The 14,679-nt window shown below is 42.2% G+C and overlaps 1 protein-coding gene across 6 annotated transcripts in view; it reads left to right on the top strand.

Moving 5' to 3' along the window:
- Positions 1–14,679, top strand: part of ODF2 (outer dense fiber of sperm tails 2) — a 26,266-nt gene extending 11,587 nt beyond the window's left edge. For all 6 annotated transcript variants that reach the window (XM_067542076.1, XM_067542075.1, XM_067542073.1 and 3 more), the window contains 13 exons: positions 700–774; positions 972–1,043; positions 2,080–2,196; positions 4,123–4,308; positions 5,299–5,408; positions 6,431–6,566; positions 7,319–7,429; positions 8,159–8,263; positions 8,879–9,037; positions 9,889–9,989; positions 11,048–11,210; positions 11,606–11,731; positions 12,599–14,679. In XM_067542076.1, the coding sequence (XP_067398177.1) occupies positions 700–774; positions 972–1,043; positions 2,080–2,196; positions 4,123–4,308; positions 5,299–5,408; positions 6,431–6,566; positions 7,319–7,429; positions 8,159–8,263; positions 8,879–9,037; positions 9,889–9,989; positions 11,048–11,210; positions 11,606–11,731; positions 12,599–12,772 (1,635 nt within the window). In that variant the 3' untranslated portion in view covers positions 12,773–14,679. The remainder of the gene's footprint in view (positions 1–699; positions 775–971; positions 1,044–2,079; positions 2,197–4,122; positions 4,309–5,298; positions 5,409–6,430; positions 6,567–7,318; positions 7,430–8,158; positions 8,264–8,878; positions 9,038–9,888; positions 9,990–11,047; positions 11,211–11,605; positions 11,732–12,598) is intronic.

Raw genomic sequence — 14,679 nt, 5'->3', positions numbered from 1 at the left:
CTGATATGCAGAGACAGCATGGTTTAATGAACTGAGACCAGAACTTGGAGTCAGAACTCCTGAGCTCTAATACCAGTTCTACAACTGACTTGCTGTGTGTTCGTGGACAAATACTTCACCTTCCTCTGCCTCAACTCTCCTAACTGTAAAATAGACCTTACCCTCCCTTGTGAGGCTCAGATAAAGTTTGAACAGTAGTGTGATGATGATGAGATTTCTGAGTGCTAGGCAAACTGCAGGAGCGATAATACTTCAGTGTAATTACTATTCCTACTGCAGCTTGTTGAACATGTGCTGCTTGAAACAAAGACAGGTCTGTGGTGAAGTACTTCCTCAGCCTTCCATTATTCTCGTAAAAGGAACCAAAAAGTGTGTGTTTGCCCAGACTGGGTGACATTTTCAAGATCTTACTGAAATGCACAATGGCAAACTATCCCCTTTGACTGGGTTAAAGGAAATGGGAGTGAGGAAGGCTTTCTGGGATGGGAAGGAATTCTGGGGAAAAGAGGGTTGAAAATGAAATTGTGGGCAGGGTTAACACCTTTCAGTGTTATCTGAGAACTGCTGCTTGAGTGCTGCGTGGATGGATATTTTTCCTAGGTCCATCATAAACTGGAAAGCAGGTTCTCTTGGGGTTAAAACATGGAGGGTGGCTTTGAAAAAAGTTTCATAAGCTCTTGTTTGTTCATTTTGTTGTAGAAAGATGCACAGAAGTTGATGGAGCAGCAGGGGTTGCTGCTAAAAAAGCTGTCTGACTCGGATGCAGATAAAACGGTAATGCAAGAGCATTCTTTCACTACATGGGAAAAGATGAGATTTACATTTTATTCTTTAAAACATGGGTGACCAATCAGAGACACCATTGAGCCTGATGGAGAAAGCTACATTGGTCTTTTTTTAAGTCCTTTTTTTCCACTGCTAGCAACGAAGTATTTTTGTCACTTAGGATCTGAGTGGTGTTTGTCTTCCAGAATTTGAAGATGAGGCTACAGGAGAAAGAGAAGGAGGTGGAAGATCTCATGGCTCAAATACAGACAGAAAAGGTAGTTTCCCTTTTCTGTTACAAACCACTCCTTGAACACACATGAACCTGCAAAACTGTAACAGGGGTCTGGAATTTGAGGCAACTATTCTGAATTAAGGCATTGCAGGTCCTGCTTTCTTGTGTGAACTGACAGATGCCTATCTAATTCCCACACAGAATTGCTGATTTATTTTTCAATTGATAGCGTCCATCACAAAGGCTTCAGGCAGCATATATGAAATAATAGATGTCACCTCAGGACTGGCTATTTCCTAGGGTTTTTCCAAACCTGCCATTGCACACTTTGCTTGCGAGGGTTTCATACTGCTTGGAAGCAGAGCCAGGTTAGGTGCCTGGCCTGCAGTGAGTCCTGACTATGGTGATCTCCTCCCTTTGCTGGGAACCAACAGTTGTCCATGGTCTCCATTTCCAATGTGTCCTGCCTCCCACTGGTCCCAAGTTCCTCAGAAGCAGATGGGACACATGGCAACAGTAGCCAGGATGGAGTGTGTTTGGCTCAGAGCAAATCTTTGCAGGCTGGTCAACCAGGGTGATTGTGGGGTGTAGAGTCTGTGCCAGTTTAGAAAGAGGAGGAGCCCTCTGGGTGCACTTGGATGGAGAGAGGGATCTGTGAGGGTGCTTTGGAGAGGTGGGGAAAAGGGCAGGACTAGTGGTAGTGAAATAGGGAATATACCATTCATCAGCACCGTAATGCAGAATATTTGTTCTTGGGATGCTTAGAATTACTTTCGTTTTCTGTTTTGTTTTCATAACTCTCTCTGGACAAACCTGCTGGATTCCAGCAAGCCATACAAGCCATGGTTCTCCCCCAAAGCTTACACCCACTAGCTAACTTGAGCAAGTTTGACTGATGTCTTGCTTACCTTCTCCCATGGCTAAGAAAATGAGTCTCTGTGAGTGCTGTTTCTGGCAGTTCCTGTTATATCTGCTGGTGTTTGGTGAAACAGAGGCCTGAACTGTTGCATAGAGTGAAATGTCCTGTCTGGTTTGATGCTTCGGAAAACAACACTTAGTACTGTTTGTTTCATATTTAGGATCAAGCGAAGACAGCATGCGAACTCTCCAAATCTATGGAAGCTGTGAGGGGTCATTTACAGGCACAGCTGCGAAATAAAGAAGCTGAGAATAATCGTCTGGCTATCCAGATCCGGGTATGTTTTCAGTGTTTACCAGATCGTTCAAACCAATCAGCTGAATGTACTGAGTTACTGACTATTCCATGCCATGCCCATCCAATAATGAAATGCATAAGCCTGCATCACTTACGCCATTGCTGTACATTTTCTTCTGTAATTTTGATTGAGAATAAAACTCTTCACTTATGGTGTGAAGTCATAAACTTTAAGGGTTAATTATTTTTCAAAATTATTTACTTGTTAACTAATTAGAGGGGAAATCTAAAATATGTTAAAAAGGTGGTTTCTGCTGAATCAAGTATCAGGAAGGAAAGGAAACTAACTGGCTATCTGGGAAAAAGTAACTCCTGTCATGTATCTCTTTATCTGATTGTAATGAAATGTGTTTGTTTTGTTGTATCAATGGTGATACCTATGATCAAGGTATGGAACGGCTTTCATACGAGGAGAGACTATAAAAATTAGGGCTATTCATCTTAGAAAAGAGACAACTAAGAGGGAATCTGACAGAGGCCTATAAAATCATGAATGGTGTGGAAAAAGTGCATAGAGAAGTGTTATTTACCCTTTCATACAATACAGAAACCAGGGGTCACCAGTCAGCTGGTTTAATACAAACCAAGAGGAAGTACTTTTTCACACAATCCACAGTTTACCTGTGGAACTCATTGCCATGGGATGTTATGTCAGCCCAAAACTATAACAGGGTTTTAAAAAAAAAGAATGAGATAAATTCATGGAGGATAGGCTATTAGCCAAGATGGTCAAGGATGCAAATCCCATGCTTAGAGTGATCCTAAACCTCTGGCTGCCCGGTGCAGAAGATAGGTGGAGCACCTCAACTTTTCTGCCCCGAAGCTCTGGTACTGGCCACTGTCAGCAATAGTAGACTGTTCTAGATGGACCATAGTCTAAATCATTTTGGCAGTTCTTATGTACTGAGATGAAAAAAGTTGCCTTGGGTTATCTTGATGGAAGCTGTGTGTTAACTGTTTCTGTAATTTTAAGGAAATCACATGCATAACTGTAGTTAGCCCAATAAAATAAAAGCCCTTTCAATGAATTATCAAGGCAGGTGCATTTCAATTAAAATAAAATATTTCTATATAGAACAAAAGATTGCTAAGTCTATATCTACTTGGGAAAAGTGATTACATTGCTAAGCAGGAGTACAACACACATGGTGGAAAGAAAAGAATCTTGCTGAAATCTTTTCTTACATATAGCAATAAATATTGGGCCAAATTTGGACCTTGTGTAAGGAGGTGCAGCTTTGAGGTCAGTGAAATTGCACTTGTTTAAATTAGGTTTGCTTTTGGCCCATTGTATTTCAGTGTAATAGTTTTCAGAGCTTACCTTGTTTGAATCTGATGTAATATTAACCTTTAAATTCTGTACTAAGCCTAGAAATATTGGAGATCACTGCTATTTGATTCTTCTTGAGACATACTTCCTGAGCTGGTTCCCAAGAGGCATTACCCTTATTAACTTGTCTTCGGACAAGAGATTGAGATGGAAGGCTCCTTCCTTAGCCTGTGCTAACCCTGGGAGTGAAAAGACCATGAGGTTAAAGGATCTATCATACCTTATAAATTGCACTAAGAGGAATCAGTTGCTGCTTCTGGAGTGGAATGTGGCTGCTGTGTTTATCAGCACACAGCAACACTACATTACACTTTTAAGACTGGAAGTATGGCATCTCAACCCGCCATCTCCACTGTATGAACTGCTTTCCAGATCATTTTGCATCTTATCCCATGAATTATTAAGTATACAAGTGCTATAGTAGGAATGGCAAACTGAAAACAGATTCTGCTAACTCCAAGATGGACCACATGCTAGATGGCTTATGTCCATCTCCTTGGATGCTGGGAGATGAGTTGAACCTCTTGATTGAAGATAAAACATTTCACGTAGCATGTGTTCTCTTTTCCCTGACAGAATCTGGAGCGCAGTGGGGCTCAGCATAAGGCAGAGGTGGAACATATCATGGAACAGCTGAATGAGCTGAGGCAGAAGGGGGAGCGTGATAAAGAGGCCCTGAAGAAAGCCATACGTGCACAGAAAGAGCGGGCAGAGCGTAGTGAGGAATATGCAGAGCAGTTGAATGTCCAGCTAGCAGAAAAGGTATCCTGGCAATAAGAGAAAGAGAATCCTTTAGAGTCTGTGTCTGTGCATATCCTTGATTTCTGAGACCAGCCCAGGGGGAGAGCTGCTGCATTATCTAATTAGGCTTATTTTTGTACTGGGGCCTCAGTCCATTTGCACTATGTTTACAACAAAGCCATTTTTTCTCAGCTGTCACTGTTCACTGCTCCTTCCTTTGGACAAGTGTATGTGAAAATGTATATAATGTGATAAACTAGCAGATCTGATATTCTCAAGACTTCCTGGGATCTTAAGAGCCACATGAGGGAGGAGGGAAATGGACAGAAGGTTGCAGGGCCTCTCTTTGCTTTGGTACTTGTATGCTCATTCAATATTGAGCAACTTTCAGAATTATGAATGGAATTGGTAGTTGACAAAGAAAATTTTCATAATGGCAAAGGGGAAAGAACGTAGGAATAAAAAATGGAAATTTATTTTGGCAGAGAGGAAATCATTGGGGAAGGCAATTAGAGCAGAGAATATAAATAAATTAGACACACCTGGATTTGCCTTTGGAGAAAGGGGATTGAAGGATATAGCAAAAGCAGGAAAGTGGGACTAAGACAAACCAGAAAAGCTTGGGCATTTTAGACCACTCGTCTTCCTGCTCTTCAGTAACTTATATTCTTCTGGGGTCAACTCCTGTGTCCAAGGCCAATGCAGGTTGTTAGCTATGGTTTGCATTCCTAACTATTGTATTTGTTTCAAAGAGGAGCCACTCCTCTCTCTGCTAGAATGGCTGCAAGCTGACAGCATCATTGGAAAATGTTATTTGGCAAGGATGTGGAGTGGTAAAAGGTATGAATGTTTCTTAAGCCTGACTGCTGATGAGCAGAAGCACTATCTCCAGAGTGTTTGTGTTTTGATATTCTTTGCTACCGTGGTGTGTTCCACTTTGCACATCATTGTCATCCTGTGTTGTTTGCCAGTCTTGCTTCTCTCATTCCACATCTTTCTTTTGTTTGACAGGACAGTTACGTTGCTGAGGCACTGTCCACTCTGGAGTCCTGGAGGAGCCGCTACAACAAAGTGGTGAAGGACAAGACTGACCTGGAGCTTGAGATTGTTATGCTGAACAGGTAAGGGTCTGGCATGGGGAGCCACCATGAATGGAACTGGGGCAATAGTTCAAGAAGGGAATCCTCGAGTCTGCATGTTGGGGCGTAAGTACTCAAATGAAAACTAGAGCCAGCATGGTCTAGTGGTGAGAGAGTCTGAGAGCCACAAGATCTGGCTTCTACTCCTGGTTGTCACATTGATTTGTTGATTGAGTCACTTATTCCTGTGCCTGCTACCCATACATACCCAAATATATATACTTAATTTTCTTTGAAAGATCTCAAAATGGCTCACATTGAAAGACACTATTTAAATGCAGAGTACTTTCATTAAGGCTGAGCTGTTTTTGTGGGGCTTGGTGCAAAAATTGTCAGTATCATCACAGTGCAGTTACCAAAGAGCATGTGTGCTAGAAGAAAGTACCATATTAGCGGGGGTACCCAACGTATGGCCCGCGGGCTATACACGACCCACCAGAGCATTCCATAAGGCCTGCAGCCTGCTTCAACACAATATACTAATGGCCGATTCATTCATGTTTTGTTGTCATGTTTACATCATTTTAGTTTACACAGTGTGTAAATAGGTTGTTTCTATGTACAGTAATGTCTATCTAAAAACCCACGAAACAAGCTGAACTTAAAATATAAATCAATACAGGTGACTTTAAATCTTATTTATATATGTAGAATCTGTTTGGCCCACACAAGGTTATGCTTAAGTTTATGTGGCCCTCCTGTGTAATAAGGTTGGGCACCACTTCATTAGTCTATACAACTCAGCTACAAAGTATCAGGGCCACTGCAATGAAATGGCAACAGCCAAGTAACATCTGTGTGCCTGTTTCCCAAAGGGACTAGAGCAGCAAAGGAAACCAGAGTGAAGTTTATGTAGCCAACCAGGAGTGTGTGCATGCATGAGTTATGGAAGGATAAGGGGGAATAAAGAGAGGTTGCCTCATTTCTGAAGCTGAAGTTCAAAGAACAAGAGACTTTTTTTCTCTTTGACATTTAATGGGTTAATTTCACTTCCTGCATGGTAGCCGTATTACAGACTTGTTGGAGCAGCAGACCACCATGGAGGACAAAATGCGGGAAGACCGAGATGCTCTGGTGGATAAACTGCACCGACAGACCACAGAGACCACATCTTTCAAACTGGAGAATGAAAGGCTGAAGGTCAGTTGACTATCCAGGCATTTTTCAGCTGAAATGCTAGCTTATGGGAGGGGTTGTAGTGAGCAGCTGTTGCCCCTGTAGGTAGAGAGAGAAATTATGTCCTTTGATCCCATTTGATGTCAGACCAGGTTGCACTGGAAACTTAGTGTAGTTGGATTGACTGTATTTTCAGTCCTGTGTTCCATTGCTTGACTTGGCTGAAATTTGTGGAGAGAGAACATATGAGGTTTGTTGGGGAGGGGAAGAATAGATTTTTTTTTTCTACCCTTTGATCTAGTATGTGGGATTGGAGACATGTTTACCTTCCTGGTCTCCTGTATGATATACTGTGTCATCCAATTATACAGCTGCACAGGGAATAAAAACCACAGTTTTAGGGAGAACCACAGCCTCCAAAATAGAAAGATACCTACAAAACCATCTATGGTACAGTAGGTAATCCACCTGATTGTCCCTTTCAACAAAGCTTCAGTCCCAATAAACCAAGCATGATCCTGAGCCAGTGGACACAGCTCATTTAAAAGGACTTGGAACAGGATGGAACAATTCGCACACAGATGAAAGACCACATTCTCTGCTGCTATCAATTGCTGAAGCTCCACAGAAGTCAATAGGACTCTGCCAGTTACACCTGCAGAGAATTTGCCCCTTAATTTGCACAGCCCCTGCTCTAACTTAGCTTAATGTACATGGGGACAATTTAGCCTGTTCCAAGCACTGCCCCTTGAATAGAAGATGTCTTTTCCATTCAGGCTACTATGGTCCCAGTGGAGGAGAAGCTGAACCAAGCTCAGATGGAGGTGCAGCAACTCAAGGTGTCTCTCAGGAACTATGAAGGGCTGATTGAAACCTATAAGTCTCAGGTATTTTATTCCACCCTCCCTTTTACTTCTTCCTTCCCGCCTCATACACATTTGTTTTCTTCCCTTGCTGTTGTGTTTTTTTTTTCTCTCATGCCTTAATTCTGCTTGCTGGGTATCAGATGATGCTCTGTTCCAACGATCTTCTTGCTTCATGGCTCTAATAAAGAAAATCTATTTATGCAAAAGTTTTTATAGGTTAATCTGTTCAAATGGCAGCCTGTAGCTTGCCACCTGCTGCATTCTGGATTGTTGAAAACTTGCCTCACTCTGCATACCCTGATCACCCATGCTGTTAGCAGAATCTGAGTCCATGTGTAAAGATCTTGCTACATGAATAAACTGTCTAGAACTGATATTGGTCATTGTTGCTTTCCCAGCCCCTTTCAAGAAGCAAATGTAGAAATAAAATATCTAATCCTAGTCATACCCACTGCAGCACATCCACGTGGCTAGTGCTATTCCTTTGCAGCCCCTGCTGAGATCTGTGTTTTGTGGTAGGGAGGAAAGGAAAAAAGAGGCGGGGCGGGGGAAACTTTGAAGGAAAGCAGAGAAGGGTGAGAAGGTTATAAAAAATACAAAAGTGGAAAAGCTCCAGAACTTGGGGCATGGGGTGTCCAGAGATTTACAAGAATCATACTACTGGATCTCAAATGGTTGTCATAGCCAAGGTTTTCAACCACAGAATGCTACGCATTAACATAGCGGTATGCCAATTCTTTCTGTGCCCAGGTGTTGAGAACTCGAATGGAAGCTGATGAGGTGACTGTGAAACTGGAGCTTTGTGACAAAGAGAATAAGACACTAAAAGATGAAATGAACAAGGAGATTGAGTTGGTAATTATTCCGCTTAGAAAACCTGGACTATTAAATAAGTACATAGCAGCCACTCAGGGCTGCACCCCTTTCTTGGCATAGTGGAAAATAAAGGTGCTTGGACTCTGAGGGGGATAAAAGATGTCCTCCACACAGGTTTGCCTTTTCCCCCAGCTCTGCTTAAGGGAGAATGGAATTACAAACTAGTATTTGTTTTGCCAAGTACATTGAATTTTCAGAATGTCCCACAAGGGGCCTTGTCAAATACAGAGTGTTCTTTTGAGGGAGTCCCCTTCGCTGTTCAGAGTCATTGATTCTAAATTGTGCATCCTGTCTTTCATTGGCTGTCATGGAACAGTTGTTCTCAAGAATACTGTACACATTAATAAAACTCAAGTCCAAGAACCATGGTTTGTAGCCATTCACACGCAGTGGGAATCCCAAAACCTAAGTGACTGTGTCTCTGAATGGAGGAAGGAATCTCCATTACAATGAGCAGTTCCACAGGCTTTGACTCCATTGCTGGGAAACAGAGATTGTTAGCCCAGAATCTTCAGAAATGTCTGAAATAAGATCATGTGTTTAGTTATTTTTAACTGACCACTCTTTGTCCTTCCATTCCTCTCACCTGCACAGGCTCGGAAGCAGTTCCAGAGACAGCTTGCTGAACTAGAAAGGTTGCCCGAGATCCTAAAGATCACAGAGACAAAGCTGGCAGAATGTCAGGATCAGCTCCAGAGTTATGAGAAAAAGAACATGGACCTTTCTGCCATGATTACAGATCTTCGTCAGCGGGTAAGGGACTGGCAGAAAGGACCCACAGCTGTACTGTCTTCAAGCCGGGGACCAAGATGAGTTTCTAGTCGCAGGAAGGTTCAGCCTTTGCCTCTGTACTCGTCTCATTTTGAAGTGATTAAAACATCTGCACTGCAAAATAAAGATGTGTGGCATGTCTTTGTTTAGGGAGAATAGTAACTTAGCTGGTGGCATTCCTTGCTATTTCAAGGCTTTCTTTCAAACTGTTTAGTTGCAGAATCTTACTGGGTCTTGAAAAGCAGCAGAGCCCGGAGTACATGGGGTCTCACTCACTTCTGTCATCTTGATCAACTTATTGGCTGTCTCTCTCTCATGACCATTCACTCACAAATGTTGCTTTGTTTTACTTTCTCTCCCTGCTTCCTATAGCCATGCCAACAGAGGCCTGGAATGATTCTGTGGCCTATATGCTTTGCTTTGATAATCCCATGCAAGTCATTAGCTTTCTCAGTATTTTGACTCTGAATATTTCCCGGGTTTATTATCACACACTAAGCTTCTTCTAATCTGTATGCTTCACTATGCTTGCAGGTGGCTGCTCTACTATCAAGCTGTTATGGCACCTGACCATTCATTTGTGGTGCGGAAAAGTTCTATTTCATGATGGGTCTAAACTTTACCTGGAGGAACTACACAAATTGGACACGTAGCTTTTTGCTGTTTCACATACTGTTGCCTCCATTTTTCTCTCCAGGGCTTTCCAGAATTGTGAATTGAAGGTGTTATAGCTGTGGGTTTCTTCCTCCCCAAGAACAGCACCCATTTTAGGTGGCTGGTCTTGGGTTTGTATTGACCTCCTACGTAAGGTCATCTGTTTTCTATCATTTTAGATTGAGCTGCAGGGGGACAAAATGGAAATGACAAGAGAGAAATATCAATCTGCCCAGGAGGAGAACAAGCAGCTGAACTTGAAGCTAGAGGAGCTGGAGAGGTTAGAATATATAACTAGCCTGCTTTCCTTGCCTGACTTTTTCTTGGCCTCTCCTGACCCTACTTAGTCACTTTTTCAAGGTACTGAGACAGCTGCTGGCTTGCTTGTGTACCCTTCCATCTCCCCACACCTTTGTGCATTCAGGAGCCTTTGTAGAGTTAAAAATAAATCACAAAGTTACGTGATCTGGTTTGCATACATTTGGAATGCTTCTGTAGAGAGGATGTTAACCTCTTCAGTCAGGAAAACACCTCAAAAGGGTTACTCCTTCCTCCATCCACCCACCCTTTTTTTTCCTCATGAGCTTTCAAGTATGTCCTTGTTCTGGCCAGATTGGAAATACTCTGAGACCGTCCTTTGCTATGTTATTCCTGGTCCCTGCTGAAATTTGCAAGTGCCAGAGACATGAGCATAGGAAAAGTGAGATTTACTTGTATGTAGTCAAAGAAGGTTCAAGTTGGCTCTTATTCTGAATCTGTGCCCATCCTGAGTCTTCAGTCTGGTATTTTATGCTAAGTAACCTTAAGAAGAAAATGTTCATGACATTTTCTTCCATGTGAGGTACTCTAAAGTCCTCTATAGGCACACTAGACAAATCATGGGGAACAAAGGGCCTGGCCCCACATCATTGGCTCATGGAGGAGCTCCACTGAAGTCGATGAGAAAGGGCAATCCAGAACTGTCCACTGTGGAGTTTCTTACGCCTTTCTGTGAACCATTGTCAGAGACAGGATACTGGATTAGATAGGCCACTGGTCTGATTAGGTATGGCAGTTCTTAATTTCCTGTTTCTCTCAGTGCTTCTATGTTCCTTCATTAGCGATGCTGTCATGAGGATAGGTTTGTGAGTATTCCCAACATGTCCATGCATGCCCCCCATCTTGAAATTCTTTGTTGTTAGAAAAGGAGGTTAGAAGCTCTGCTTGGCTTCGAGGTCCTGATCTTTGGAGGGGAAGTTGATCTGTCCCTTGACCAAGCAGTGACCTGAGGAAGGGGCATATTGAACCAAATTTTATTGAATAATTAATCAAATTCCTCATCTGGCTGTCTCAACCCAGGAAACTAGAGACGACGGGTGCACAGAACATAGAGTTCCTTCAGGTCATAGCTAAAAGGGAGGAGTCTATCCATCAGTCTCAGCTGCGACTGGAGGAGAAAACCCGTGAGTGTAGCTCCTTGGCACGGCAGCTGGAGATGGCCATTGAAGATGCCAAAAGACAGGTTAGTAATTCCTTGTTAGATTAAGAAACTGATCAAATAATGTGGAACTCCCAAACTGCAGGAGGGAAGAGCAGGTTACCAACTGATGGGAGGGATTCCTCTTCATTCCATCACCAACCTTCTAATTTTGCTTCCTTTTGCTGCATTATCAGTAAGAAGCAAAAAGCAAAAAAATGCTGTTGGTACTTTTGTCTCCAGTAGACACATCCACAAATGGAAGGAAAAACATTAGACCCCAAATATTCCTTGTCTTTGATTCTGGCAAATAAAAGTATGTCCAGTCCTCCTCTAGGGCTGGAGGGGGAGGAAGTTATTACCATAGCAGAAGTGAAGCATTTTGTATGGACAAGATACTTGGCAAAGCAAAAACTTAATTGCCTTGTTCCTCCTTGTAGGTGGAACAAACAAGGGACCGAGCAGCATCTAGAGAGAGAGCGGCCCAGTCCAAGATATTGGAGTTGGAGACCCACCTGAGCCGGACAAAAACAGAACTAAACCAGCTGCGTCGGAGCAAAGAAGATGTGAGTGTTTTTGAAGAGGATGTTGTTGATAAACTAGTAGTGTCTGTGCAGCAGTAGGAGTCTCATCCCATGTCCCATCAATGTGCTGGAGAAATTGTACAGTAACTTTGTTGCTGTGTGTCTGTGTCTGCTATGATGGTTAAACACACGAGTGAGCTTGGTGATGTATAAAGTATGGAAGACTATGTGGTTTTTGCCCCAAGAGATTTACAATCTGTCACATATCTTCCAGGCTTGGTACTCATCACTTACGAACAGTTTGAATGGGAGTTAGTCCTAATTTACACTGTGAGAGGAGAATCAGACCCATCATACTGTTCAGAAAAACTCTACATTAGAGACCAGGAGAACAGAAGGGGTGCAGGCAGTGTAGGTATTGCTACATCTATGGGGGAGTTTTTTCCCCTCCTCTTTCATCACCTTTGCATGTGGAGGAGTGTTTCCCTGCTAGAAAGAAGATTTTGTTCTCTTTGAAAGGGATCTTTCACATATGGTCTCCCATTTTCTTTCCCTGTTTACTTTAGCCCTGGGATTGGAAGAGGGCTGACCTATGGCAGGTGATACCTCCTGAGTTTCTTCCTAGAGTGTGGTTCCATTTTGTTTTGTTTTCAAACCATTAGTTAATCAGAATGTTAACTTCATATTCTGATTGGCTGTGTTATCTTGTGCATTTATATAGAAGTTGATGTGCAGGGTTGGGACTGAATGAAATGAGTGCTTGACTTTTAGTGTTATGTGGTGTTTGTTGCAGTGACACATTGTTCCTAAAAATCCTAGAGAATGACAAGAGTTAAGGCTGCATGATTAGGAAAAAAAAATCTCTATCCTTCAGCCTTGTGTTTTGTGTCTTGTGTCTTCTTCATGCAGTCAGAGCGCCGATACCAAAGCCGTCTACAGGACTTAAAGGATCGCCTGGAGCAGTCTGAAAGCACCAACCGCAGCATGCAAAACTATGTCCAGTTCCTCAAGTCCTCTTACGCCAATGTCTTTGGAGACAGTGCCTTATTGAGCTCACCAATCCGTTCCCGATCTCCTCCATGATAATAGTTCCCTCCCTGCCCCTTTGCTACTGAGGTACAAAAGGGGGGCCCTATTTCAAAGCCATATATTGTCTAGAAAACTGGTTGGGATTCAGAATCTCCATAAAGAGAAGTCTTCCTCTCTTTCTCATTGCCTCAGTGAGATGGCACTGCAGGGGTGTACAACAGGAAAATGGGGTAGGAGCCTCACAGACACTAGTTTTCTATTTGGAGATTGGCACTGCATCATCAGTCATGCCCAAAAACATCTGAGTTATAGTATGTGAGGAATGCTTTCCCTTTCATCTCCTAATCTCCCAGTGGTTACTTTTCTTGTAACTAACCAGGTGTGCTATTTAATTAATCAATCATATTAGGTATTTTTTATTTTTGTAAGAGTCCCATCTCTTTCGTTTCACTCTTTCTACCTTAAGTTCTTTTCTCATACTGCAGAGATCATGTTTGTTTTTAACTCTCACATACTGCATTGATACAGATGACCAGTGGGATATTAGGAGATAGTGTCACCAGTACAGGTGTGAACCCAAGAGTGAAAACAAAGTGACTGGGATCCACGCATAGAATGGATTACCTCCTGATCATCCGCCTTTTTTATAAACAATTTTGTATTGGTGAACAATGAAATTGTATCTTTTGAAAGCATCTCACCTGATTCATGAATACTGTGTAGTCCTTTATTATTTCTTGTGTGTGGTTTGTATGTGTTAATGCTTCTAATCCGCATATTTTCTGGACAACATTTTCCTCCCAACAGCCTGATCTTGCATTCCTTGCCCATCCCAGGGTCTTGAGCCAAAGCCATGTGAAATCCAAGGAAAGATTCCCATTCATTTAAGTGGTTCTTGAATCAGGACCCCAGTTTGAATACAGTGGGAGTTTTGAGTGGGCATGAAATGCAGGCTTGGGTCCTAAATCAGTGTTTGGGGGAGGGAGGAAGACAGACTTGAGGCTTGGCTTTCCACTCTGAGCCAGCCAGAATGTACTCCTGTGATGCGAAGTCATCTCTAGGATGCGAAGGTATGTTAAGGTCTGTGGGCTCTACTGTACCCTCCAGTAAGCAGCTGTTCTGAAAAATAGTAAACGTTCATTTCATTTCAACCCCAGCTGTGTGGATGGGGGGTGTTTTGGTGGGGGTCTTTTGTTGGTTTTCTTTTGTTTTGTTTTTCCCCATTCTGTTTATATGAGATGCAGTCATCAATGGAATGTTTGATAAGGATTTTCTAAGTTTCTTTTAATCAGTATTCAAGAGTTCTTTTTTAATGTGTAACTTAAAAAAAATCCAAAAGGTGCTATGATAAAATTATTAAACTTCAGAAGTTTAAAATGTGTGTTATTTGTGGGGTTTATACCTCAGCCTGTAAATTGCCTCACTCTCTTTTCACTGCCTTTCCCCTCCATCATGCTTCTGGTGTTTTGCAGGACTGTCTGAAAGGAAATTCATGGATTTTTTAACATATTCTTTTTTTTTAAAATGATTAAAAAAAAAAAAAATACACCTTTCAACCATCAGTACTGGTGCCCAAGTTATATAAATTTGTTCATGAGAATAGGGGTAATGCTGCAGTTATACAGTGCAAGCCCAGGAGGCAGAGGCTAAATACCAGATATCAAATGCGTCGTCTTTTGCCTCAGGGATCTTTTTCCCAGGAGCAATAGTGGCATCAATCTCTGAGGGAGTTATCCTTTAAAATGGGAAACCCTTCTCTTACATTTATTTCTCTCTCATAGTAAGGTAAACAAGAGATTAGGGAGATTCTAACCTGTCATAAAATGAACAGCAGAAACCTCAATTTTGGTACTTTTGGGAGGACAAATGTGTAATTTCTCAATTCTTAGGCGTTATAAACTAAAGGCTGGGGTTTTGTAACTGGATCCATGTAAACTGACCTCGGGGCTGGGGTAGCTCTA

This window comes from Emydura macquarii, unplaced genomic scaffold (assembly GCF_026122565.2).
Source record: "Emydura macquarii macquarii isolate MOO-44397 ecotype Brisbane River unplaced genomic scaffold, CSIRO-AGI_Emac_v2 contig_691, whole genome shotgun sequence".
NCBI lineage: Eukaryota > Metazoa > Chordata > Testudines > Chelidae > Emydura > Emydura macquarii.
This window is presented reverse-complemented; position numbering and strand designations above follow the sequence as displayed.